Consider the following 25,009-nt stretch of genomic DNA (forward strand, 5'->3'; position numbering starts at 1 on the left):
GGGTGGTGCAGGGGGCTCCTGGCAAGAGGGTGTCTGCTGCTTCAGGGCCCTTGACCAGGGTAGCAAGAAGCAGGCTCAGCAATGTGCCCAGCTCTGGGATTCCCCACGCACCATGAGCTCAGGAATTACGTTCCCTCTTCAGGGCTCTTCTCTGACTGAGGCAAGTCGGGTTCTGCACTGACATGTTCTTCGCTCCCAGATCAGATTTACCTTTGGGGTGCAATGGCTAATGGGGTCCTTCGGTGACAGTGTGCCCCACTCAGAGGGCTGGACATTGCTGCTCCGTTGGCTGATGGCAGGCCCAGGTGGGTGGAGGGAGGCGTTAGGATGTAGTCATATTTATGGTTAGTTCTTTGACTGGGTGGGCTCTGGTGCCTTTCTCATGGGGTTCAACGCACAAGGGGTGCGCATACACACAGCCCCGCCCCAACCTGCTCACGCTGCAGCAGCCAGAGAGAATCTGGGCTGTGCAGTGGGCCTGAAAGGTTAAACCCTGGCTCTGGCAAACCGAACGGGGGGTGAGTGCCAAACCCGAGTGAATGCCCTGCCCACAGCTCCTGGCCCTTTCTAGTGAGGGTTCTCAGCTGTAGGCCTCGCTGGTCTGAGCCGTGGTGTCCTGGCACAGGGAAAGTGTGTCTCAGGGAACCGGGTCCCAGGCCATCAAGCGAGGGCTCAGAGCTTAAAGCCAACACACTGGGAGCCAGCCCAGCCTCTAAAGTGCTGGTCTAATGCCTCTCCATCTCCAGGCAGACCGCAGCCTTCGGCACTCGCTTAAGCCTGTGACCTCAGGCCTTCACACTCAGCCACCAGGGTCTGCCGAGCAACCCAGGAAGAGCCAAAGGACTTCCCCCTGCTTTGTGGAGAGAGGGGAGCACCAGGGTGGTGCTGGTGTGTAGTCACTGGGGCCTTCTCGGCACTGGCAAGAACTGCACCGTAATTCACCAGGGCGGCAATGGAGGAAGGGTGGCCGTGTGGCTATGGCCCGGCTGTGGGAGTCGGGGGAGCGAGGCTCAGTTCCCAGCTATTGCTCTGACTCCCTGGGTGACTTTGGGCAACTTACTGGATCTTTCCATGCCTCAGTTCACCACCTGTAAATGCGAACAATGATGCTTCCCTGCCTCCAGGAGGGCCATGAAGATAGGTCCATAGACACTTAGGATGTGCTCAGATTCTTCTGCCGTGCGTATCCAGGCTCAGGGGCTCTGAAAGCTGCCGAGTCCTGCCCGGAGAGGGTTGGATGTTGTCTCCACTGCCATCCTGGAACTCATCAGTGCTGACGAAATGTGAGGCAGAAAATCCCGCTCTCCTCCGGAGGGACCTGCCTGGCCAATTGCTCTTGCAGAAGCCAAGCCCATGAGCGATTAGGTTCCTGGTCCTTCCGCTCTGACGAATGTTTGGAGCGCGCTAGAAGGCAGCGGAGACGCTCGTGTGTGTGCGGCACCAAGTTCTCGGCTTACGTCGCCCGCTCCTTCCTTCCTGGCGTTACCAGACGCGGCTGCGGCAGCATGTGCTCGGCTGCTCGATCTGCACCTCAGCTCCTTCTCCGGCTCATTTCGGTTTCAGGAGCTTGCATTGCCAAGTGGCTCAGGGCTGCGGGCTGGGCCTTCCTTAGAACTGGTCTGATCTGCGGGGTGGGGGAGAGCCCCGATACACACACGCACCACGCAGAAGCGGAACCGGGACCTCAGGCTTCAGCGGGGTGCCAGGGGTGTAACCGGGAGCAGAGGCTACCCCAGGCTGCATTGTACACACGTGCTGTCTCTCTCGCCAAGAGCCGAGGGTCTGGTAAAAGGCATTCCTTCGCCAGCTCTCGCTCCAGCACCCGCAGTCCGGCAGCCCAGCCCTCGGCCCGGGGTGCTGAGAGCCATTGACCCAGCTGTAAACCCTGCATATAATAGAAACCATTTCAAGCCAGGGGGTGCACCCCCAGCCCTGCTGTGCCCCTGGCCCCACCTTGCCGTCCTGAGCTGCACCCACCTCGAGGACTGGGCCCCATTTCCTGCACCAGGGGGACAGAGGCGAGAGCTGTCGCCGTGACAGCCCAGGACCCGGTACGAAACTGTAGAAAAACCTGAGTGTCTCTGGATTAAGTTTAGAAGTGTGTGCACCAAGAGTGATGTAGTGGTGGGAGTCTGCTATAGACCACCGGACCAGGGGGATGAGGTGGATGAGGCTTTCTTCCGGCAGCTCGCGGAAGCTACTAGATCGCTTGCCCTGATTCTCATGGGTGACTTTAATTTTCCTGATATCTGCTGGGAGAGCAATACAGCGGTGCATAGACAATCCAGGAAGTTTTTGGAAAGTGTAGGGGACAATTTCCTGGCGCAAGTGCTAGAGGAGCCAACTAGGGGGGGCGCTTTTCTTGACCTACTGCTCACAAACCGGGTAGAATTAGTGGGGGAAGCAAAAGTGGATGGGAATCTGGGAGGCAGTGACCATGAGTTGGTTGAGTTCAGGATCCTGACGCAGGGAAGAAAGGTAAGCAGCAGGATACGGACCCTGGACTTCAGGAAAGCAGACTTCGACTCCCTCAGGGAACGGATGGCCAGGATCCCCTGGGGGACTAACTTGAAGGGGAAAGGAGTCCAGGAGAGCTGGCTGTATTTCAAGGAATCCCTGCTGAGGTTACAGGGACAAACCATCCCGATGAGTCGAAAGAATAGTAAATATGGCAGGCGACCAGCTTGGCTTAATGGTGAAATCCTAGCGGATCTTATACATAAAAAAGAAGCTTACAAGAAGTGGAAGGTTGGACATATGACTAGGGAAGAGTATAAAAATATTGCTCGGGCATGTAGGAATGAAATCAGGAGGGCCAAATCGCACCTGGAGCTGCAGCTAGCAAGAGATGTCAAGAGTAACAAGAAGGGTTTCTTCAGGTATGTTGGCAACAAGAAGAAAGCCAAGGAAAGTGTGGGCCCCTTACTGAATGAGGGAGGCAACCTAGTGACAGAGGATGTGGAAAAAGCTAATGTACTCAATGCTTTTTTTGCCTCTGTTTTCACTAACAAGGTCAGCTCCCAGACTGCTGCGCTGGGCATCACAAAATGGGGAAGAGATGGCCAGCCCTCTGTGGAGATAGAGGTGGTTAGGGACTATTTAGAAAAGCTGGACGTGCACAAGTCCATGGGGCCGGACGAGTTGCATCCGAGAGTGCTGAAGGAATTGGCGGCTGTGATTGCAGAGCCATTGGCCATTATCTTTGAAAACTCGTGGCGAACGGGGGAAGTCCCGGATGACTGGAAAAAGGCTAATGTAGTGCCAATCTTTAAAAAAGGGAAGAAGGAGGATCCAGGGAACTACAGGCCAGTCAGCCTCACCTCAGTCCCTGGAAAAATCATGGAGCAGGTCCTCAAAGAATCAATCCTGAAGCACTTGCATGAGAGGAAAGTGATCAGGAACAGCCAGCATGGATTCACCAAGGGAAGGTCATGCCTGACTAATCTAATTGCCTTTTATGATGAGATTACTGGTTCTGTGGATGAAGGGAAAGCAGTGGATGTATTGTTTCTTGACTTTAGCAAAGCTTTTGACACGGTCTCCCACAGTATTCTTGTCAGCAAGTTAAGGAAGTATGGGCTGGATGAATGCACTATAAGGTGGGTAGAAAGCTGGCTAGATCGTCGGGCTCAACGGGTAGTGATCAATGGCTCCATGTCTAGTTGGCAGCCGGTATCAAGTGGAGTGCCCCAAAGGTCGGTCCTGGGGCCGGTTTTGTTCAATATCTTCATAAATGATCTGGAGGATGGTGTGGATTGCACTCTCAGCAAATTTGCGGATGATACTAAACTGGGAGGAGTGGTAGATACGCTGGAGGGGAGGGATAGGATACAGAAGGACCTAGACAAATTGGAGGATTGGGCCAAAAGAAATCTGATGAGGTTCAATAAGGATAAGTGCAGGGTCCTGCACTTAGGATGGAAGAATCCAATGCACCGCTACAGACTAGGGACCGAATGGCTAGGCAGCAGTTCTGCGGAAAAGGACCTAGGGGTGACAGTGGACGAGAAGCTGGATATGAGTCAGCAGTGTGCCCTTGTTGCCAAGAAGGCCAATGGCATTTTGGGATGTATAAGTAGGGGCATAGCGAGCAGATCGAGGGACGTGATCGTTCCCCTCTATTCGACATTGGTGAGGCCTCATCTGGAGTACTGTGTCCAGTTTTGGGCCCCACACTACAAGAAGGATGTGGATAAATTGGAGAGAGTCCAGCGAAGGGCAACAAAAATGATTAGGGGACTGGAACGCATGACTTATGAGGAGAGGCTGAGGGAACTGGGATTGTTTAGCCTGCAGAACAGAAGAATGAGGGGGGATTTGATAGCTGCTTTCAACTACCTGAAAGGGGGTTCTAAAGAGGATGGCTCTAGGCTGTTCTCAATGGTAGCAGATGACAGAACGAGGAGTAATGGTCTCAAGTTGCAGTGGGGGAGGTTTAGGTTGGATATTAGGAAAAACTATTTCACTAAGAGGGTGGTGAAACACTGGAATGCGTTACCTAGGGAGGTGGTAGAATCTCCTTCCTTAGAGGTTTTTAAGGTCAGGCTTGACAAAGCCCTGGCTGGGATGATTTAACTGGGAATTGGTTGGACTAGATGACCTTCAGGGGTCCCTTCCAACTCTGATATTCTATGATTCTATGATTCTATGACCCCCGCTCCGCAGCCCTCCCCACGCCTGTCCTGGCAGCTGCACCGAGCCAGGCTCCGTCCCCTGGCCAATCTTTGAGATGGAGGCTGGCCTGCAGCACACGAAGGGTTAAAGCGGGCTCCCTCGGCGGGGGCTCAGGCAGCCAATGGGAGAGCGGTGCTGGGTCCTGCCCCTGCTGCGGAGCTCTCTCTCATTGGGCAGCAGCGCTCGGGGGGGCTCCCTACCACAGGCGGAGCAGCCCTGGGGTGCCCAGGGCAGGCGCAAGGTGCTGGACATGGGTCCGGACCCCTGCAGCCCGCCGCGATGCAGCCGAGAGCTGAGCCGCCGGGCCCCCATGGCCTGTGCCGCATCCCGCGCTCAGCATCCCGCTCCAATTCGTGGGGCATCAGGTTTTCGGCTGATCCTCCCCGGCCCCCCCAGCTCCTGGCCCCCCCAAGGGGGGACGAATCTCCGTTTCCCAAGGAGCATCCCTGGCTCCGCCGAAGGCTCCTGGCTGCATGGTGCCAGGCTTGCGGGGGGGAAGCTGAGATGCCTGACGCAAGGCCTTGGATCTCCGCAGCCTGGGGCTTTATCAAGGTAAGTGGGTGAGCTGGCCCCAGGCCCAGGGGCTTGTCACCCTAGCAAACGGCGCGGCAGCCTGGTCCGGTCCCGCCCTCTGGCTCTCACACCCCAAGCAGGGTGCAGCCTGCTAGTGCTGGGAACAGGCTGCACCCCCGGGCACCCTTGTGCTGGAGAGCCCGGGTCTAGCGTGTCACCCATGGCAGCTGTTCAGGGGATGGCAGGTTGGCCCCCCGTCCTCACAGTGCCAGCCCCCCTGCAGTGGGGAGGGAGGCCGGCTTTTCCAGCCACAGGTTCCCAAAATGCGCCTCAGTGCCCACCTGGGGAGGCAGGGCCAGCCGTATTTCCCAGTGGGTGTCCTATTCTGCCTCGAGCAATTGCCTCCAGCCCTGGCCCTTGGTGATGGCTTTAGCTGCCCCAGTCATGTTTTGTCTCCTGCCCCAGAACCAACGTCACCCCCTGGAAATTCTCCCGGTGAGCTCAGCCAGTGCCCTTCGCAGGGTCCCTGCCAGGCACCTTCTCCAGGGTGGCATGAGCCTGTGCCCATGGCAGTAGCTCCCACGCTCTGTGTGCTCCCTGCTCCTTTCACACGCACGTGGTGCTGTGCAGTGGGACTGATCCAGAGTGAATTCCCTCCCTCGCCCAGCACTGCAGCAGCCCTGGGGGGCCATGCTCCACTGCCTGCCGGGAGACTAGGGCGAGGGGCATGCCAGGGACAGATATGCATGTTCACTGATGCCTGCCACTCCTGGGCTGGAAGAGTTAACCCAATCCCTGGGGCTCCGTGCTCTGCTGGGAGCAGTGGGCCATCAGTGGGCCATGCACTGGTGTGGGCATCCCGGAGAGGGTTGAGCAGCTGCTGTCACCCGGCCACACAGGCCGTACGGCTCGTCTCCTGCCCAAAGGGGCGTGATTGGGAATGAAGGGCCAAAGCTAGATCCCAGTGCACACGGTTCAGGGAGCAAGATCTGCTGCCAAGCTCCTGGCTGAGCAGAGGCGCGACCCTGTGTTGACCTGTCTAGAGGCGAACTTGGCAAACGTCTGAGGAGCAATTAGGGCCCAAGTCTCTACCGGGGCCTCTGGGCCTCCCATGATAGAGACCACCCCTAATAACAGCAGCGATAAAAGCCTTCAGGTGGCAGGCCATTCACTGAGCAGATCATCTTCAAAGCCAGCTTCCTGAATGGGTGCTCAAATTACCGGCCTGCCAGTCCTGAGCTCTGGGCTTCCCTCCCAGGCCCAGCCAGTCCCTTAGCCTCCCAGCTGATCAGGGGCCAGGCTGCCAGTGTGTTGTGATTGTGCCACGTGCAACGTGTGTCAGACATGATGGTGTGAACGCAGGGTCCAGCCCACTCCCGGGGAAGGAAATCAGTCTGAAAGCAGCCTGTGATCAGAACAATTTGCTTCAGCTGCACCTGCTGGGATATTCCCCAAGAATGACCATGAAATGGGACAACAGCCCTATCATGGAGTGTGGGGGAGTCAGGGCCCTGCACCCCTCTTCTTGGGATTCACCATGACTCTCAGCCAGCCAGTAAAATGGAAGGTTTATTGGACAACAGGAACACAGTCTAAAACAGAGCTTGTGGGTACAACCAGGACCCCTCAGTCAAGTCCTGCTGGGGGGCAGGGAGCTTAGACCCCAGCCTTGGGGTTCCCCTGCTTTCCACCACCCAGCACCAAACTGAAACCAAAACCCCTCCAGCAGGCTCTCTCCTCTAGCCTTTGTCCAGTTTCCCAGGCAAAGGTGTCACCTGGCCCCACCGCCTTCCTGGCTCAGGTTACAGGCTCATCCCCTTCTCTCCCATCCCCAGGGCACAGTCCCAGTAGAACTAGACGACATTCCTCGGTCAGTCCACCCCGCTCCCTCCTGCGTCACAGGCCCAGATGCAGCGAGTTCTTGTAACAGCCCGTGCTCACGTCCGTGCAGCTCGCACCTGTGTGGGCTACGGCTCTGTGTTTACCTGCTGGTGCCGTTCCGCGGTGCAAGGTCTGGTGTCGTACACCTTGGAAGGCCCAGGTCATTATGAGCACCTTACAATAAAACACGTGAGAACCTCCCAGGGCAGAGTGCTGCAACGCTCAGGGAAATGAATTCCTGTTGCCATCCCCAGAGCCCGCTTGGTGCTTCCACTCCACCTGTTTCCCATTCCCCTGGGCAGGGCCATGGAGGCTGGGGCGGGTCCCCCTGCTCAGGTCCCCTGGCCGTGTTCCTAATGGGCACTATTTCTTGTCTTTGCAGTTTAAAAGGATGCTGAATAGGGAACTGTCACACCTCTCCGAAACCAGCCGCTCTGGCAACCAGGTGTCTGAGTACATCTCCAGCACCTTCCTGGGTGAGTAGCAGAGCTGGGGATGCCATGCCTGCCCCGTCCGTGTGCCAGGTGTGCCCCATCCATACACGGTGGCACTTTCCTTTAGAGAATGTGATGTCTGGAGTTGAAAGACCAGTGAGAAGCCAGGGATGGCAGCTGGAGCCAGAGATTTTCTCTTGTGCTTCACTGTCCTCATCACCTCCCCACTGAGTGCTAAGCAAAGAGACGAGCCCTAGCCACGTGCGGAAGCCCCATTGTCTCTAGGCTTTCCTAGACTGGGCCAAACCCAGGCAGAAAACATTGAGGGGTATTGGTGCATGGGGTGGAAGAGCCCTGCCTCTTGCATTTTGTTTCTGATTCAATTCTGTGTAATCTCTTTGGGGCAGGGTTTACAAAGCACCAGCACAAAGGGGCTGGGGCGAGCCAGGGGTGGCTGTAATCACAGGGCTAATGATTGTTGTGAGGGTAGCTAGGGGAAGATGCTGTACCCAGCAATGCTGTGTCAGCCAGCTAGGGAAGTTGTGTGACACACCACTAAAGAGACAGGGCATGCCACAGTCTCCTGGTCCTGCATCATGCCCTGGCTAAGCACATCAGCCACTTCTTCCCAATGATGGGCCGTGGAAATAACGAGGCCTCCCCTTTATCTCCTTCGGCAGAGAAAGGAGAAGTGGCCTTATCTGCCCTCCTGACCTCTTGCTGGGTTACTGTGGGAACGTGGTCTCTGCTGGATGTGACAGGGCTGATTAAAGTGCCAAAAGCAAGGTTGTCGGAGAGAGCTGGGGCTGTGGCTCTCTCCTGGGCCCCCTCCACCCCCAGTCAGGATTGAGGGGCAGGCAGGAGGGATTTCTCTGTGTCTCGGCTCGCTGTACTCTCTACGTGTCAGTGTGGTTGGGGTGGGGTCCAGCAGCCTTGCAGTGGCCAAGGTGTGTCCAGGGTTTAGGAAGGGCCTGGTTTAACACGTCCCCAGCTGCAATTCAGCCTGTTGCCCCAGGGCACTCTGCCGGCTTTCCAGCTGGAGTTAAAGAGCCGGCCACGTTTCTAGTGCCACAAAATAGTGACACAGAGGCCAGAAGATACATTCCTCAGCGTGCGCACCAGCCCCCGCGTCCAAGAGGAGGGTTTGCCCGGTAACAGAGGGTCTGTCTGCAGAGCACTTGGGAGTGGGACTGCAGCATGCATCAGCACACCCGAGCGCTCCAAGAACAAGAGCACCATAGCCATGGTAGCTGGGGGCGCTATCCCCCTGAGGATGACCCAGCGTCCTGGGGGATGGGGGGGCTCCTCCATCTTCACTGCTGCTGTTACTGGAGGTCGCCAGATCAAAGTGAGCTTTGTACGCACACCTGCTGCAGACCGGAGAGCAGTGCGGACCGACCGTTGAGAGACGGCGACACCGGGGGCTGTATGAACGCTGCCCAGTGCCAGCCAGAGGCTGCTGGCCTCTCACCATGCGCCTCCAGCCATGTCCGGCACAGAGCACCACAGCTGTTCCAGGGCTCTGTCCTCTGTGTCCCTTTGTAACTGCAATCCAGACCTGACCTGGAGGCGAGATGCTTTCCCTGTGTCTCTTCCTTTCCCAGCAGAGCTGAGGGTGGAGCCGGAGCTCAGCCAGAGCCCTCCTGCTGGAGTCAGCTGGCAGTGGGAGGGCAGGGGGCTCATCTCTGGGTGCCTGGCTCTTGAACTGCAGTGCCGTGTCCAGGCAGAGCTGGGCAGCATGCGCTGGGTGCAGCTGGCAGCCGATTCCTTTGGGTTTCTCTTGCACTGCCCAGCTCTGCATGGGGCCGTGCACAGACCCTGCATTCCTGGGGCTGAGGGCTCAAAGCAGCCTGGTAAGCCAGCGCTTGTCCCTCTGGATCAGCCCTGTCCTGCACACAGACTTGGCTTTGCTTTCAGTTTCCCCGCCCCCCTTCAGCAGCTGCCTGTTTGAGGAATGCAAATGCCTTGGGGCTCCCTGCAAAGTCTCAGGCCCTTTGCTGAGATAGTGGGGCTTTAACAAAGGAAGCATTCCTTTGGGTACCTACCTGGCTGCAGGAACAGGAGAGGCCTCCACAGATAAAACCTGCACCACTCCTGCCCCCTGGGGCACTTTACCAGTCAGAATGAATGCAGGTTCCCAGCCCTGCCTCTGGGCTGCGTCAGCAGCTCCATTTTACAGATGGGGAAACTGAGGCACAGAGCAGGTCAGCGGCTCTCCTGGGAGCCTCTGGCAGATCTCGGAACAGCACCCTAAGGGCGATGGAGCAGAGTTGTCTGGAAATGAAATGTGTCTCTATGAAGAACCCCGGCTTGCCACGGTTCCCGGTGCTGGTGTGTGTCGGGGAGAGGGCGGGGGGTGGTTTACACAGGCGATCTGTGCACGTGCGTGTGCACCAGGGGAGAGGGGAGGAATTGGTCTTTGAAACATCAGTTTAGCTGGGAAGCTCCAACATTCCTCAGCACATTGTCTCCCGTTGCCATGGCAGAGATAATATTATTCGACTCTGCTTACGTCAATTCTGGGTCTGAGTCGTATGGCGGGTGGGTCAGGCCTGAGCAGCGTGAAGCCGTGGGGCTCGGGCGGAAAGCACACGGGGGTTGCTCCAGGATTTTAACTCTCTCGGAAACTGACAGCAGTAAGCCCGGTCACAGGCCAGGGCACTGAGCCGGCTGCTCTCAGGCGCTGAGTGCGGGCGCTGGGCTGCAGTGCGGGACTTTGACGGGCGCTTGGCAAGGGTCACGCAGTGTTCGCAGGGGGAGGGGGGAGCTTCCGGTTTGAACTCCCCACTGCCCCTGCTGCCTGTCACCCGCTGCCTGGGGCACAGGGTCAGGGGCTTTCCCCCGGCCTGGAAGAGGTGTCCCGATCCTGGGCACCCCCGCTGGAAATCTGCCAGTGTCATGTTGCTCATGGACCTCACCCAGCTGTGCTGCCAAGGGGCTCCGAGGTGGGGGGCGTTCAGTGGGCTCTGACCAGCCAGGGGCCCGCTGGCTCTCAGAGCAGCCTCGGCTCACCAGCTGCTCAAGGAAGCAGGACAGAGGCAGGTTCTGGAATGGTCACAAGGTCCGGACCCGGGCAGCATCCCCAACTCCCAGAGGGCGACAGCCTGCCAGGGGGGCCGTGCCCGATGCGCTGACCGTTCCCTGCATTTTCTCTCCCCCAGACAAGCAGCATGAGGTGGAAATTCCCTCCCCGACGCCCAAGGAGAAGGTCGCGGAGAAGTCGATGTGCCCCATGGCGCAGATCAGCGGCCTGAAGAAACTGACACACAACTCCAGCTTCATCAGCTCCGGCATCCCTCGCTTCGGGGTCAAGACGGACCTGGAAGGGCTCCTGGCCAAGGTAAGCAGGGGGAGGAATGCTTCGCCCCAGGGCCCCTCGGCCCCATGTCCCCCTGGCTGCACCCCCCGCCACGCGTGTGCCAGCCGTGCCCCGAACCCCGTCCCATCGCCACGCGTGTGCCAGCCGTGCCCCCACCCCGTCCCATCGCCACGCGTGTGCCTGCCCTGCCCCCCCACCCCGTCCCATCGCCACGCGTGTGCCAGCCGTGCCCCGAACCCCGTCCCATCGCCACGCGTGTGCCAGCCGTGCCCCCACCCCGTCCCATCGCCACGCGTGTGCCAGCCGTGCCCCGAACCCCGTCCCATCGCCACGCGTGTGCCAGCCGTGCCCCGAACCCCGTCCCATCGCCACGCGTGTGCCAGCCGTGCCCCGAACCCCGTCCCATCGCCACGCGTGTGCCAGCCGTGCCCCGAACCCCGTCCCATCGCCACGCGTGTGCCTGCCGTGCCCCGAACCCCGTCCCATCGCCACGCGTGTGCCAGCCGTGCCCCGAACCCCGTCCCATCGCCACGCGTGTGCCAGCCGTGCCCCGAACCCCGTCCCATCGCCACGCGTGTGCCAGCCGTGCCCCCCACCCCGTCCCATCGCCACGCGTGTGCCAGCCGTGCCCCCCACCCCGTCCCATCGCCACGCGTGTGCCAGCCGTGCCCCGAACCCCGTCCCATCGCCACGCGTGTGCCAGCCGTGCCCCCCACCCCGTCCCATCGCCACGCGTGTGCCAGCCGTGCCCCCCACCCCGTCCCATCGCCACGCGTGTGCCAGCCGTGCCCCGAACCCCGTCCCATCGCCACGCGTGTGCCAGCCGTGCCCCGAACCCCGTCCCATCGCCACGCGTGTGCCAGCCGTGCCCCCCACCCCGTCCCATCGCCACGCGTGTGCCAGCCGTGCCCCCACCCCGTCCCATCGCCACGCGTGTGCCAGCCGTGCCCCCACCCCGTCCCATCGCCACGCGTGTGCCAGCCGTGCCCCCACCCCGTCCCATCGCCACGCGTGTGCCTGCCGTGCCCCCCACCCCGTCCCATCGCCACGCGTGTGCCAGCCGTGCCCCGAACCCCGTCCCATCGCCACGCGTGTGCCAGCCGTGCCCCCCACCCCGTCCCATCGCCACGCGTGTGCCTGCCGTGCCCCGAACCCCGTCCCATCGCCACGCGTGTGCCTGCCCTGCCCCCCCACCCCGTCCCATCGCCACGCGTGTGCCAGCCGTGCCCCGAACCCCGTCCCATCGCCACGCGTGTGCCTGCCGTGCCCCCCACCCCGTCCCATCGCCACGCGTGTGCCAGCCGTGCCCCGAACCCCGTCCCATCGCCACGCGTGTGCCAGCCGTGCCCCGAACCCCGTCCCATCGCCACGCGTGTGCCAGCCGTGCCCCGAACCCCGTCCCATCGCCACGCGTGTGCCAGCCGTGCCCCCACCCCGTCCCATCGCCACGCGTGTGCCAGCCGTGCCCCCCCACCCCGTCCCATCGCCACGCGTGTGCCAGCCGTGCCCTGAACCCCGTCCCATCGCCACGCGTGTGCCAGCCGTGCCCTGAACCCCGTCCCATCGCCACGCGTGTGCCAGCCGTGCCCCCCACCCCGTCCCATCGCCACGCGTGTGCCAGCCGTGCCCCCCACCCTGTCCCATCGCCACGCGTGTGCCAGCCGTGCCCCCCACCCCGTCCCATCGCCACGCGTGTGCCAGCCGTGCCCCCCAGCCCGTCCCATCGCCACGCGTGTGCCTGCCGTGCCCCCCACCCCGTCCCATCGCCACGCGTGTGCCAGCCGTGCCCCGAACCCCGTCCCATCGCCACGCGTGTGCCAGCCGTGCCCCCCACCCCGTCCCATCGCCACGCGTGTGCCAGCCGTGCCCCCAGCCCGTCCCATCGCCACGCGTGTGCCAGCCGTGCCCCCCAGTCCCATCGCCACGCGTGTGCCAGCCGTGCCCCCCCACCCCGTCCCATCGCCACGTGTGTGCCAGCCGTGCCCCGCACCCCGTCCTACTGCCACGCGTGTGCCAGCCGTGCCCCGAACCCCGTCCCATCGCCACGCGTGTGCCAACCATGCCCCCCACCCCGTCCCATCGCCACGCGTGTGCCAGCCATGCCCCCCACCCCGTCCCATCGCCACGCGTGTGCCTGCCGTGCCCCCCACCCCGTCCCATCGCCACGCGTGTGCCAGCCGTGCCCCCCACCCCGTCCCATTGCCACGCGTGTGCCAGCCGTGCCCCCCACCCCGTCCCATCGCCACGCGTGTGCCAGCCATGCCCCGAACCCCGTCCCATCGCCACGCGTGTGCCAGCCGTGCCCCGAACCCCGTCCCATCGCCACGCGTGTGCCAGCCGTGCCCCGAACCCCGTCCCATCGCCACGCGTGTGCCAGCCGTGCCCCCCACCCCGTCCCATCGCCACGCGTGTGCCAGCCGTGCCCCGAACCCCGTCCCATCGCCACGCGTGTGCCAGCCGTGCCCCCCACCCCGTCCCATCGCCACGCGTGTGCCAGCCGTGCCCCCCACCCCGTCCCATCGCCACGCGTGTGCCAGCCGTGCCCCCCACCCCGTCCCATCGCCACACGTGTGCCAGCCGTGCCCCCACCCCGTCCCATCGCCACGCGTGTGCCAGCCGTGCCCCCACCCCGTCCCATCGCCACGCGTGTGCCAGCCGTGCCCCCACCCCGTCCCATCGCCACGCGTGTGCCTGCCGTGCCCCCCACCCCGTCCCATCGCCACGCGTGTGCCAGCCGTGCCCCGAACCCCGTCCCATCGCCACGCGTGTGCCAGCCGTGCCCCCCACCCCGTCCCATCGCCACGCGTGTGCCTGCCGTGCCCCGAACCCCGTCCCATCGCCACGCGTGTGCCTGCCCTGCCCCCCCACCCCGTCCCATCGCCACGCGTGTGCCAGCCGTGCCCCGAACCCCGTCCCATCGCCACGCGTGTGCCTGCCGTGCCCCCCACCCCGTCCCATCGCCACGCGTGTGCCAGCCGTGCCCCGAACCCCGTCCCATCGCCACGCGTGTGCCAGCCGTGCCCCGAACCCCGTCCCATCGCCACGCGTGTGCCAGCCGTGCCCCCACCCCGTCCCATCGCCACGCGTGTGCCAGCCGTGCCCCCCCACCCCGTCCCATCGCCACGCGTGTGCCAGCCGTGCCCTGAACCCCGTCCCATCGCCACGCGTGTGCCAGCCGTGCCCTGAACCCCGTCCCATCGCCACGCGTGTGCCAGCCGTGCCCCCCACCCCGTCCCATCGCCACGCGTGTGCCAGCCGTGCCCCCCACCCTGTCCCATCGCCACGCGTGTGCCAGCCGTGCCCCCCACCCCGTCCCATCGCCACGCGTGTGCCAGCCGTGCCCCCCAGCCCGTCCCATCGCCACGCGTGTGCCTGCCGTGCCCCCCACCCCGTCCCATCGCCACGCGTGTGCCAGCCGTGCCCCGAACCCCGTCCCATCGCCACGCGTGTGCCAGCCGTGCCCCCCACCCCGTCCCATCGCCACGCGTGTGCCAGCCGTGCCCCCCAGCCCGTCCCATCGCCACGCGTGTGCCAGCCGTGCCCCCCAGTCCCATCGCCACGCGTGTGCCAGCCGTGCCCCCCCACCCCGTCCCATCGCCACGTGTGTGCCAGCCGTGCCCCGCACCCCGTCCTACTGCCACGCGTGTGCCAGCCGTGCCCCGAACCCCGTCCCATCGCCACGCGTGTGCCAACCATGCCCCCCACCCCGTCCCATCGCCACGCGTGTGCCAGCCATGCCCCCCACCCCGTCCCATCGCCACGCGTGTGCCTGCCGTGCCCCCCACCCCGTCCCATCGCCACGCGTGTGCCAGCCGTGCCCCCCACCCCGTCCCATTGCCATGCGTGTGCCAGCCGTGCCCCCCACCCCGTCCCATCGCCACGCGTGTGCCAGCCGTGCCCCGAACCCCGTCCCATCGCCACGCGTGTGCCAGCCGTGCCCCCCACCCCGTCCCATCGCCACGCGTGTGCCAGCCGTGCCCCCACCCCGTCCCATCGCCACGCGTGTGCCAGCCGTGCCCCCACCCCGTCCCATCGCCACGCGTGTGCCAGCCGTGCCCCCCCACCCCGTCCCATCGCCACGCGTGTGCCAGCCGTGCCCCCCCACCCCGTCCCATCGCCACGCGTGTGCCAGCCGTGTCCCCCACCCCGTCCCATCGCCACGCGTGTGCCAGCCGTGTCCCCCACCCCGTCCCATCGCCACGCGTGTGCCAGCCGTGTCCCCCACCCCGTCCCATCGCCACGCGTGTGCCAGCCGTGTCCCCCACCCCGTCCCATCGCCACGCGTGTGCCAGCCGTGCCCCGCACCCCGTCCCATCGCCACGCGTGTGTGCCTGCTGACTCACTGCCACGTGTCTCTCCCAGGAACTAGAAGATACAAACAAATGGGGTCTTGACATGTTTAAAATCACAGAGTATTCTGGCAACCGCCCACTCACGGTCATCATGTACAGTATCTTCCAGGTGAGTGAGCCCCAGGGTGGCTCCCAGTGGGGGCAGGGCATGGGCAGCGTGGAGCTGGAGGAAGCAGGGGGCAGGGTGGGGGTGGGGGTAGGACGGGGGGCAGGATAGGGGTGGGGGGCAAGGGATGGGGGCAGCACGGGAGCAGGGGTGGGGGCAGAGCATGGGGGCAGGGCAGGGGTAGGGATGGGAGCAGGGCAGGGGGCAGAGCATGGGGGCAGGGCAGGGGTAGGAGGCAGAGCATGGGAGCAGGGTGGGGATGGGGGCAGGGCAGGACAGGGCTGGGGGGGGTAGGCGGGGGCGGGGGGAACAGCACGGTGCCTCTTACTCTAATCTGACCTCCCAGCACAGTCGCTGGCCTCACCTCTCCCAAGCTCCTCCTTGTCCGAACGACCCTACAGGGCAGCGGTTTGGGGAGGTGCCAGGTCAGCCACCGGTCGGAGAAACTCCCTGGAGCCTTGAATTAAAAACCCTTTGTCCAGCCGGCGGGGGGGTGTCCCAGAGTCCCCGGGCGATGCTCTGGGGCTGCTCCCTACAAAGCCAGGCAGGACTCTGGGGGAGTCTCCTCTCTGGGAGCAGCCTGTCTGCAGGACACACAGCTCACCCGGCTTCCCCCTTCCTGGGTCTGACCTCGGAGCATTCAGCATCCTCTGCCCCTCCGTGCGCTTCCCACAGCGAGTCCACACAGGCGGGGTCCTGGGGAAGCCAGAGGGTCCTGCCCCCCAACTCCGCAGTCAGACGGGACTCTCAGCCAGCCAGTAACACAGAGGTTTATTAGACAACACAAACAGGATCTAAACCAGAGCTTGTAGGTGCAGAGAACAGGACCCCTCAGCCGGGTCCATTTTGGGGGGCAGCGAGCCAGACAACCACGTCTGCCCTTCACTCCATGTCCCAGCCAGCCCCAAACTGAAACTCCCTCCAGCCCCTCCTCCTCTGGGCTTTGTCCCTTTCCCGGGCCAGGAGGTCACCGGATTCCTTTGTTCTCCAGCCCTTTAGCTCTCACCTTGCAGGGGGGAAGGGCCAGGCCATCAGCTGCCAGGAAACAGAGTGTCGGCCATTTATGTACCCTGGCCCTTTGCTCTGCAACAATTACACCCCTTTATCCCACCACCTAGAGACTTAAAAGATGCCTAGGGGGAACTGAGGCACCCCTCCAGTATTCAGAGGAAACATTAAGAACAGTCCCACTTTGTCACAGGGTGTCCCTGCCGCTCACGGAGCTGTGCCCCCGCCCTGATCCTGCTAACGCCTCCCCCCCCACCATTCCCTCCCTGAGCTCAGCAAGGCCCTGGCTGTGGCAGTGTAGTGGGGAGGCATGGGTGGAAGCCCCTGGCTAGGGGAGGGGATGGGGAGGATTTGCAGAAGCAGCCGGGCAGCGGGCACAATGCTGCTCCCACCATTCCTACCCCACCCTTTCCTGGGCAGGCAGGGGCTGGGCATGGCTGGCACAGCACATTGGCCCTGGGGTACCTGGGGCTCTCTCTCTGCTGAGCTGGGCCTGAAGCCAGGGACTGACCCTGGCTCATACTGAAGCTGTACTGGTGGCGGGGAGGTCAACACCCTGCACTGAGCCCATCCCACCCTCTCTGATGCCCGGCAGGAGCGGGACCTGATGAAGACCTTCCGCATCCCAGCCGACACCTTCATCACCTTCATGATGACCCTGGAGGACCATTACCACGCCGATGTGGCCTATCACAACAACATCCACGCCGCAGACGTGGTCCAGTCCACGCACGTGCTGCTGTCCACGCCGGCTCTGGAGGTGAGGGGGTGGGGACAACTCTCGGAGTCGCTCCCCTACCCAGGCTCCAGACTGGGTGGCTGGCGGGGCTGCACACTGGTGTGACTCCATGGAGGGAAGGAAAACGGCACATCAGGACTTCCCCTGGGCGCCAGAGCTCAGCACCCCCCAGAGCACGTCTCTGCAACCTGGGCTAGGTCTGCACCACGTCACAAGCCATCCATCCCCAGGGAGGTTTGTCCATCCTTTAATTAAGGAGCCATCTTTGCACAGGAATCATAGGCTCGTAGGACTGGAAGGGATCTCGAGAGGTCATCTAGTCCAGTCCCCTGCACTCAGTGCAGGACTAAGTATTAGCTAGACCATCCCTGACAGCTGTTTGTCCAGCCTGCTCTCAAAAATCTCCAATGATGGAGATTCCACCACCTCCCTGGGCAATTTATTCCAGTGCTTAACCACCCTGACAGGTAGGAAGTTTTTCCTAATGTCCAACCTAAACCTCCCTTGCTGCAATTTAAGCCCATTGCTTCTTGTCCTGTCTTCAGAGGTTATTGAGAACAATTTACCTCCCTCCTCCTTGTAACAACCTTTGACGTACTTGAAAATTGTTATCATGTCTCCTCTCAGTCCCCTCGTGCAGCCCAGTTCCCTGGAGTTTTGGGTGGTCCCTGAAGGCAGGTCACACTGTCTGGGTGGGACACATGGCTGCAGGGGGGAGGGGTAGGAGTTACATTTGCTCCTTCCCGATGTTGTCCAGCAGATGCTGGGTCTCCCCACAGTCCTATCCTGGACCTGTTCATACCAGGATCCAAGCTGGGGGACACCTTCTGCCTGGAGTGTGTGGGAAATACTGCGACTTTCCCTCACCCCGGCTCGCTGCCCCAGAATGCAGGCAGCCTGGGATGCAGGCACCTCCAGCCACAATTAACCAGAGCCAAGAGGCTTGCTCCCAATGGGCTGCGGTGACGTGCACCTTGGGCTTGCCCAGCATGCAAACCCACGTGTTCGATGCGTGGGCCCATCATGTCCGTCATGCTGCAGAGCAGCTTTCTTTCCGTTCTGACTCCCTTCCCCCTGTCCCTCATTCCAGGCGGTGTTCACGGACCTGGAGGTCATGGCTGCCATCTTCGCCAGCGCCATCCATGATGTTGACCACCCAGGCGTGTCAAACCAGTTCCTGATCAACACCAGTGAGTTCAGATCTCCCAGGAACCCGCTGGTCCCAGGCTGGTCCCTGGAGACGCGTGTGTCATATGGCTGGCTGCCTCAGGTCACTGTGATGAGACACTGGCCAGGTGAAGCAGCCCTTGCAGAGGCCTGGCACTCACAGGGTTAGTTCCACTGCCAGCCTCCCCTGACCCAATCCAGGGCTCCTACTGCAGAGCAGAGCCACGGTACGGGGGCCCTGTGCCATGTGGCCCAGCTCCGTGAGGTCCCTGTGCTGGGCGCGGTGGGTCTGAACCCCGGGTGTAACCGTGGGCATTGGGAGCTTACCTGCAGTTCTTCTGCAAACAGTCACGGTGCAAACATGGTCACCTACTGCAAGGCAGGCCCGGCCCCCCGAATGGCTTCTGCACTTGGTATTGACGTGGCCCCGGGTACCCCATGAGGTGCCCCAGACCTGGCTGGTGCCAGCCATTTTTCAGCGCAGGCCCCTTTGTAGCGGGGGTCCCACCCAGAGCCGCCAGCAGCTGGCGGCCGGGTGCCCGCGTCGGCCTCTTGTGCTAACCCCGCCTGTCTCTGCAGACTCGGAGCTGGCTCTGATGTACAACGACGTCTCTGTCCTGGAGAATCACCACTTGGCTGTGGGCTTCAGGCTCCTCCAGGAGGAAAACTGCGACATCTTCCAGCACCTCAGCAAGAAGCAGCGGCAGTCGCTCCGCAAGATGGCCATCGACATGGTGAGGGGGCCAGGGCCTGCTCAGCGCTTATGAGACGCAGGATCTGACCCCGACTCCAGGGGGGTCAGGCCTAGGTACTCCCTACAGACTCCCCACATGCAGCTGGGGCCAGAGCCACCCTGAGCACCAGGGCGGGGCAGTGTGGTGCCATCATAAAGCAGGTGACCCACGGTCAACCCCCAACGTCTGCACGGAATGACAGCCTGACAGTAACGGGCCCCCTTTGACTGACCTGACTCCTGTCAGCTCCGTGGGGCCCTGGGTGCAGTGGTATTGCAGAGCAACGGCCCCAGTGCAGCTGGTTCTGGTGTCTCTCAAGCTCCCAGCAGGGCTTGGCAGAGTCAGGGTCAATAATCCGCAGACTCAGTGGTGGCCCAGAGGGAGCTGGACATGCTGTTCCCTTCACTCCCAACAGGACCTGGCTGCTCTGGGCACAGCTGATCTCGGTCTCCATCCTGTTCTGTGACATCCCTGGAATGGGAGAGTCGCAGCCTGCGAGGTCCCCTCTAGCTGCCCCCTCCCCAGCCAGCCTGGGATTGTTCCCCACCCCAGACCCCAGCGATCGGACTGGCCTAGGAGGCACAAGAGACCTGCATTCAGTTCTGTGGATGTGGCTGCTGGACCCGGGGTACTGGGGGAATGGAGGGACAGGCTGCCTGGTTTGCTGACCGTGGGGCTGGGCCGCTCAGCTGGACACAGGCTAATGGGTGCCCTCTCCTCTGTGCAGGTGCTCGCAACGGACATGTCCAAACACATGAACCTGCTGGCAGATCTGAAGACAATGGTGGAGACCAAGAAGGTGACCAGTCTGGGAGTCCTGCTGCTGGATAACTACTCGGACCGAATCCAGGTGAGGTCCAGGGATTCTGGGACCCCGACCCCATGGAATGGGGCAGCTCAGCACTGCGTGGCTGCAGGCCAGGGCACGCCGCAGCCCTTCCTCCTTATTGCTTTCCCCATCGGCCTGAACTGCTCACGTAGGTTGGTCTCCGGCCTGTGATGCGACAGTAACACTCCTTGGCAGAGACATTCCTCCCTGCTGCCCCCTCTGCCCTTCTGAACCCGAGACAGACCCCAACCACCCACCTTCTCTGGCCCCACCCCAGCACTCAGAGCTCCAGCCCCAGGCCCTGCTACAGCCAGGTCTGGCTCCAGGCTGGGTTGCTCTGGTGCTGTCCAGGGGGATGCTCTGGTGCTGTCCAAGCGAATGCCCAGCCAGGGCCCTGCCCCCTCAGCTTTGGGCATCTCGTGCAGACATTGAAGGTCCCAGCTCAGCGCTGCCCACAAGGGACGGGCCCTGGGAGTGGGGCTGGCCAGGGCAGCCCAGCATCGGGGAGGAGGACGGGCTCTTTGCAAAGCTGTGACTGTCCTTCCCCCAGGTCCTGCAGAACATGGTTCACTGTGCTGACCTCAGCAACCCAACCAAGCCCCTGGAGCTGTACCGCCAGTGGACTGACCGGATCATGGTGGAGTTCTTCCGCCAGGGGGACCGGGAGCGGGAGAAGGGCATGGAGATCAGCCCCATGTGCGACAAGCTCAGCGCCTCTGTGGAGAAGTCCCAGGTGGGGCGGGGGCTGGAGCCGGGGCTGTGCTGGGCTGGTGGGGTGGCCCCGTCAGGGCTCAGTGCTGGGCAGGACAATGCAGAGTGGGGTGGAGGGGCCAGCGAGGCACCATGGAGCCCAGCAGGAGGGAGGGATGTGGCCCAGGGAGGAGTCATCTCTGGGGGACCTCTGCGTCCACTAGCCTGGGGAACTGTCACCAAGCAGAGGGCAGGGGCTCTTGGGCCAACCCCTCTGCTTCCACCCCACTGCACTCGCCAGTGGGGAGGATCCTGCCACGGCCCCATCCACCCGGCATGTTCGCTCCAAGGCAGCATTCGGGCTCTTGTGGAAGGATTCGGGTGGGGAGAGGCAGCCTGGGCGCAACTCCCTGGGGGCGTGTCACGGAGTCCCCGGGCGATGCTCAGAAACTGCTCCCCATGAAGCCAGCCAGGACTCTGGGGAAGTCTCCTCTCTGGGAGCAGCCTGTCTGCAGGACACACAGCTTACCCAGCTTCCACCTTCCTGGGTCTGACCTCGGAGCATTCAGCATCCTCTGCCCCTCCGTGCGCTTCCCACAGCGAGTCCGCCCAGGCGGGGCTCCTGGGGAAGCCAGAGGGTCCTGCCCCCCAACTCCGCAGTCAGACGGGACTCTCAGCCAGCCAGGAAAACAGAAGGTTTATTAGACGACAGGAACATGGTCTAAAACAGAGCTTGCAGGTGCAGAGAACGGGACCCCTCAGCTGGGTCCATTTTGGGGGGCAGTGAGCCAGACAACCACGTCTGCCCTTCACTCCCTGTACCCAGCCAGCCCCAACTGACTCCTCCTCCAGCTTTGGGCTTTGTCCCTTTCCCGGGCCAGGAGGGCACCGGATTCCTTTGTTCTCCAACCCTTTAGCTCTCACCTTGCAGGGGGGAAGGGCCCAGGCCATCAGTTGCCAGGAGACAGAGTATCGGCTGTTTATGTACCCTGGCCCTTTGCTCTGCAACAATTACACCCCCTTATCCCACCACTAGAGACTTAAGAACTGCCTAGGGGAAACTGAGGCACCCCGCAGCATTCAGAGGAGACATTAAGAGCAGCCCCGCTTCGTCACAGGGCGATAGCAGGTGGTGAAGCAGGGAGGAGCTGGCACCTAGAGTCGCCCATGGGCCCTCCCGTCAGCAGCCTGTGGAAATCAGCAGAGCCCTGTCCCAGGGGCAGGTCCCCGCGTGGTCCGAGTTGGATGGCGGGAGGTGATGTAGATGCTGGGCCTGCCTGCAGGAATCCCCGGGGGCAGGGATGTTGCCCCTCTGGGGACGTACCTGGACCTGCCCGTAACCCCCAGCTCTGCCTTTGCTCACAGGTGGGCTTCATCGACTACATCGCTCACCCGCTGTGGGAGACGTGGGCCGACCTGGTGCACCCCGACGCCCAGGAGATCCTGGACACGCTGGAGGACAACCGGGAGTGGTACCAGAGCATGATCCCGCACAGCCCCTCACTGCCTGAGGAGCAGGACCCTGAGAAGGGCGGCGGGGGGGAGAAGTTCCAGTTCCAGCTGACCCTGGAGGAGGAGGGCGAGTCGGACACGGAGCCGGAGGAGGCCGAGAGCCCGCTGGAGGAGGACAACAGTGGCAGCGACTCCAAGACGCTGGCCACAGACGACTCGGAGTCGGCAGAGTTCGAGCGCTTGTCCCCCGGCTCAGCTGGCAGGGACTCTCCGCCCCCCACGCACGGCGGCCCGCTCAGGAACATGCTGGTCAAGCAGAAGGAGGCCCTGCACTTTGACAACAGGAGGGCTCTGGAGAGGACGCTCTCGCAGCCCGACGGCGGCACCTCATTGGAGTGCCCGGAGCTGGGCCGCAGGGGGAGCCTGGTGGACGGGGAGCTGGGCCTGGACGCAGAGGGGAAACTCACGTTTCTGCCGCTGGGGACGTAACGGGCGGGGCCCGCTGTGCCCATTGCTTGGGTCTGGGAGCCACCCGGAGACTGGGCGCCGCAGGGTCGTTAATAAAGAGAGCGAGAGCGGGGCCATGTCCTGGCTCCCCTCCCAGCGGCCTGGCATGGAGCACATGAGCTCTGTGGGCCCCCACCCTCCCATAGCACCTGCTGGGGACTGAGATCGGGACCCTCCGGAGGGAGCAGGCAGCAGCTGGCCAGGCGGGCCCGGACTGGAATTGTCAAGCTGCCGTGTGCCCTCAAGTGGCGACCGGGCAGCTCCCAGGCGGCGTGGGAATGGCTCTGTACCTGAGCAGGCCCCCAGCCACCCTGGGCGGGTCTGCGTGCTGTCGCTGGGCTCGGACGGGGCTGCGGCCGCAGCATTGTCATGTGTGTCTTGCCTCACTCTCCTCGGTCTCACCCTGTGCCCTGCGTCCCCACGCCTGCCAGCCAGGGCCCTCCTTGGCCGGGCAGAAGGGCTGGGAGCGGAGAGGAGGGCAGACGGGCCATGCAGACCCATGAGCATCCCTGCTGCTCACAGCTAAGCACTGTGTCCCCTTCAGGCTGCTGCTCTGGGCACATGCCCTTTGGCTCCCGAGTGGGGAGCATGTTCCCTGGTACCCCTGGGCCGGTCCCCCTTGGAGCCTGGCTCCCTCCCCCTCCCCCTGCTGGGATGCACTGACTCTCCTCCCAGGAAGGCCAGGCCTTGGAGCCACATGCACATCGGACCTGTGCCAGCCCGGGGGCCCAGCTAAGCCCTTAGCAGCATCCCTGCCTTGCTGGCCTGGCTCCCCACCTCGAGCTCCTGCGCAGCCAGTCTGCAGCCTCTTGCCTATTAGCGCCTCGTTGGCCCCCACGGGCCGGCCCAGCGCTCCCTCCGTGAAGCCTCAACCCCGCCTCCTTGTGCGTTTCGCCCACTGTGCAGCGTGTTCCCTGCCGCGGCAGTCCCCAGAGACCAGTCAGCGCCTCGCCACTTCCCTCCCGTCCAGACACTCTGCTCCCTGGGCAGTTCCCCAGCCAGCCACCCCCTCCTGTGGAAGGGGATGTGGGGCAGGGACTCCCTTCCAGGAGGTGGGGCTTTGCCCCCACGTTCCAGCTCCAAGCACTGCGTCCCGTGGCTGGAGCGCTGGGTGCATGCAGGCCGCAGCTGGGATTTCCTCAGAGGGTGCCTGTCCCATCATCTCCCCAGGAGCTCTGGGGCCGGGCACTCAGCTCCTGTGGCCTGGCACAGCTCCTTGGTACCCAGCAGAGCTGCCGGCCTCGGGCCCTGTGAGGAACAGAGCCGGGAGACAGGAAGGAACCCTGTCCATGTCACCGGGCGCAGGCCCCTCTCCCCCAGGCCTCCCCGCGGGCTGGGTCCAGGGAGGTGGCTCCCTGTCGAAGGGTTTGGATTCTACCTGCATAGCAGCTGGGCCCAGAGCCCAGGCCCAGCTGTTCCCACAGGGGAAGGAGAAGCTGTCTGGGTCTTGGGCACCTTTATCCGGGCTCTTGGTGCCACACCAGAGCTGTGCTGCTCAAGCTGTGGGTAGCCCCTTCCCCGTCCCGCCCGGCCCAGCTGTGTGGGGCCTAGTGAAGCCAGCAGGAGGCACCGCTGGGAATGGGCGTTTCAGAGCGGGGCAGCGGGTCTCTGTATTTACAGGAGCTGTCACGGAAAAGCATCTAGTCTGCCCGCCAGGGACACCCCGTTCTCACGCCTTGTCCTGCGCTGGGTACACGGGACCTCGGCCATGCAAGTACTGTAGGCTTTGGTGTGCTGCTGTGAATCTCCATTGCCTCTAATTTATGCAACTAAACTAATGGGCTGGCCTCCCTCGGCAGGGGGCCACTGACCTGCCCCTGCCTCCCTGATGCCAAACAGCCCTTTGCAGGCAGACACTGCAAAATATGAACCGAAAGGGGAGATGCATAAAACACTGCTTTAAAAGTTCCCCATCGCAAAGCAGCAATGGCTCCCCAATGCAACAGCACCCCGGCTGGGGGGGGAGGGGGCTGAGCGGGCCGGGCAGTGGGTGCTAGGAGACCCTGGAGCGCTGCGGGGGTGGGGCGAGCTGGCTGGGGAGACCAGGGAGAGCTGCAGGGGAGGGGGCTGAGGAAACCAGAGAGCGTTGAGGGGGGCTGGCTGGGGAGACCAGGGAGAGCTGCAGGGGAGGGGGCTGGGGAGACCAGGGAGCGCTGTGGGGGGAGGGGGCTGGCTGGGGAGTGCTGCAAGGGAGGGGGCTGGGGAAACCAGAGAGTGTTGGGGGGCTGTGGGGGGGCTGGACAGGGGAGACCAGGGAGCGCTGGGGGGGAGGGGCTGGCTGGGGGGGCTGGGGAGACCAGAGAGCGCTTGGGGGGGGCTGGACTGGGGAGACCAGGGAGCGCTGTGGGGGGCTGGCTGGGGAGTGCTACAAGGGAGGGGGCTGGGGAAACCAGGGAGCGCTGCAGAGCGGGGCTGGCTGCGGGGCCTGGGGAGACCACTGTGCACTAGGCAGCGTGTTTAATTTATTGTGGGGCACGTTCACTTTTTAAAGCCTTTTGTAGCTCACTTTTTAATTCCCACTCACATCCTCACTCCCGCGTCCCTTCCTTACACACTGGTTTTACTGTGATCAGCACTCGAAATGCTGCATTTATACCTGGCGCT

At 62.9% G+C, this 25,009-nt stretch overlaps 1 protein-coding gene across 5 annotated transcripts in view; it reads left to right on the forward strand.

Annotated features, from left to right (window-relative positions):
• PDE4C (phosphodiesterase 4C) overlaps nucleotides 1–24,416 on the forward strand; it is a 115,509-nt gene extending 91,093 nt beyond the window's left edge. For all 5 annotated transcript variants that reach the window (XM_084614464.1, XM_084614465.1, XM_084614466.1 and 2 more), the window contains 9 exons: nucleotides 7,451–7,544; nucleotides 10,664–10,842; nucleotides 15,184–15,282; nucleotides 16,883–17,047; nucleotides 18,117–18,216; nucleotides 18,773–18,927; nucleotides 19,655–19,777; nucleotides 20,307–20,489; nucleotides 21,812–24,416. In XM_084614464.1, coding sequence (XP_084470590.1) covers nucleotides 7,451–7,544; nucleotides 10,664–10,842; nucleotides 15,184–15,282; nucleotides 16,883–17,047; nucleotides 18,117–18,216; nucleotides 18,773–18,927; nucleotides 19,655–19,777; nucleotides 20,307–20,489; nucleotides 21,812–22,387 — 1,674 coding nt within the window. In that variant the 3' untranslated portion in view covers nucleotides 22,388–24,416. The remainder of the gene's footprint in view (nucleotides 1–7,450; nucleotides 7,545–10,663; nucleotides 10,843–15,183; nucleotides 15,283–16,882; nucleotides 17,048–18,116; nucleotides 18,217–18,772; nucleotides 18,928–19,654; nucleotides 19,778–20,306; nucleotides 20,490–21,811) is intronic.
• The last annotated feature ends 593 nt before the right edge of the window (nucleotides 24,417–25,009 follow it).

Source organism: Lepidochelys olivacea (assembly GCF_965140295.1).
Source record: "Lepidochelys olivacea isolate rLepOli2 genome assembly, chromosome: 25".
Classification (NCBI taxonomy): domain Eukaryota; kingdom Metazoa; phylum Chordata; order Testudines; family Cheloniidae; genus Lepidochelys; species Lepidochelys olivacea.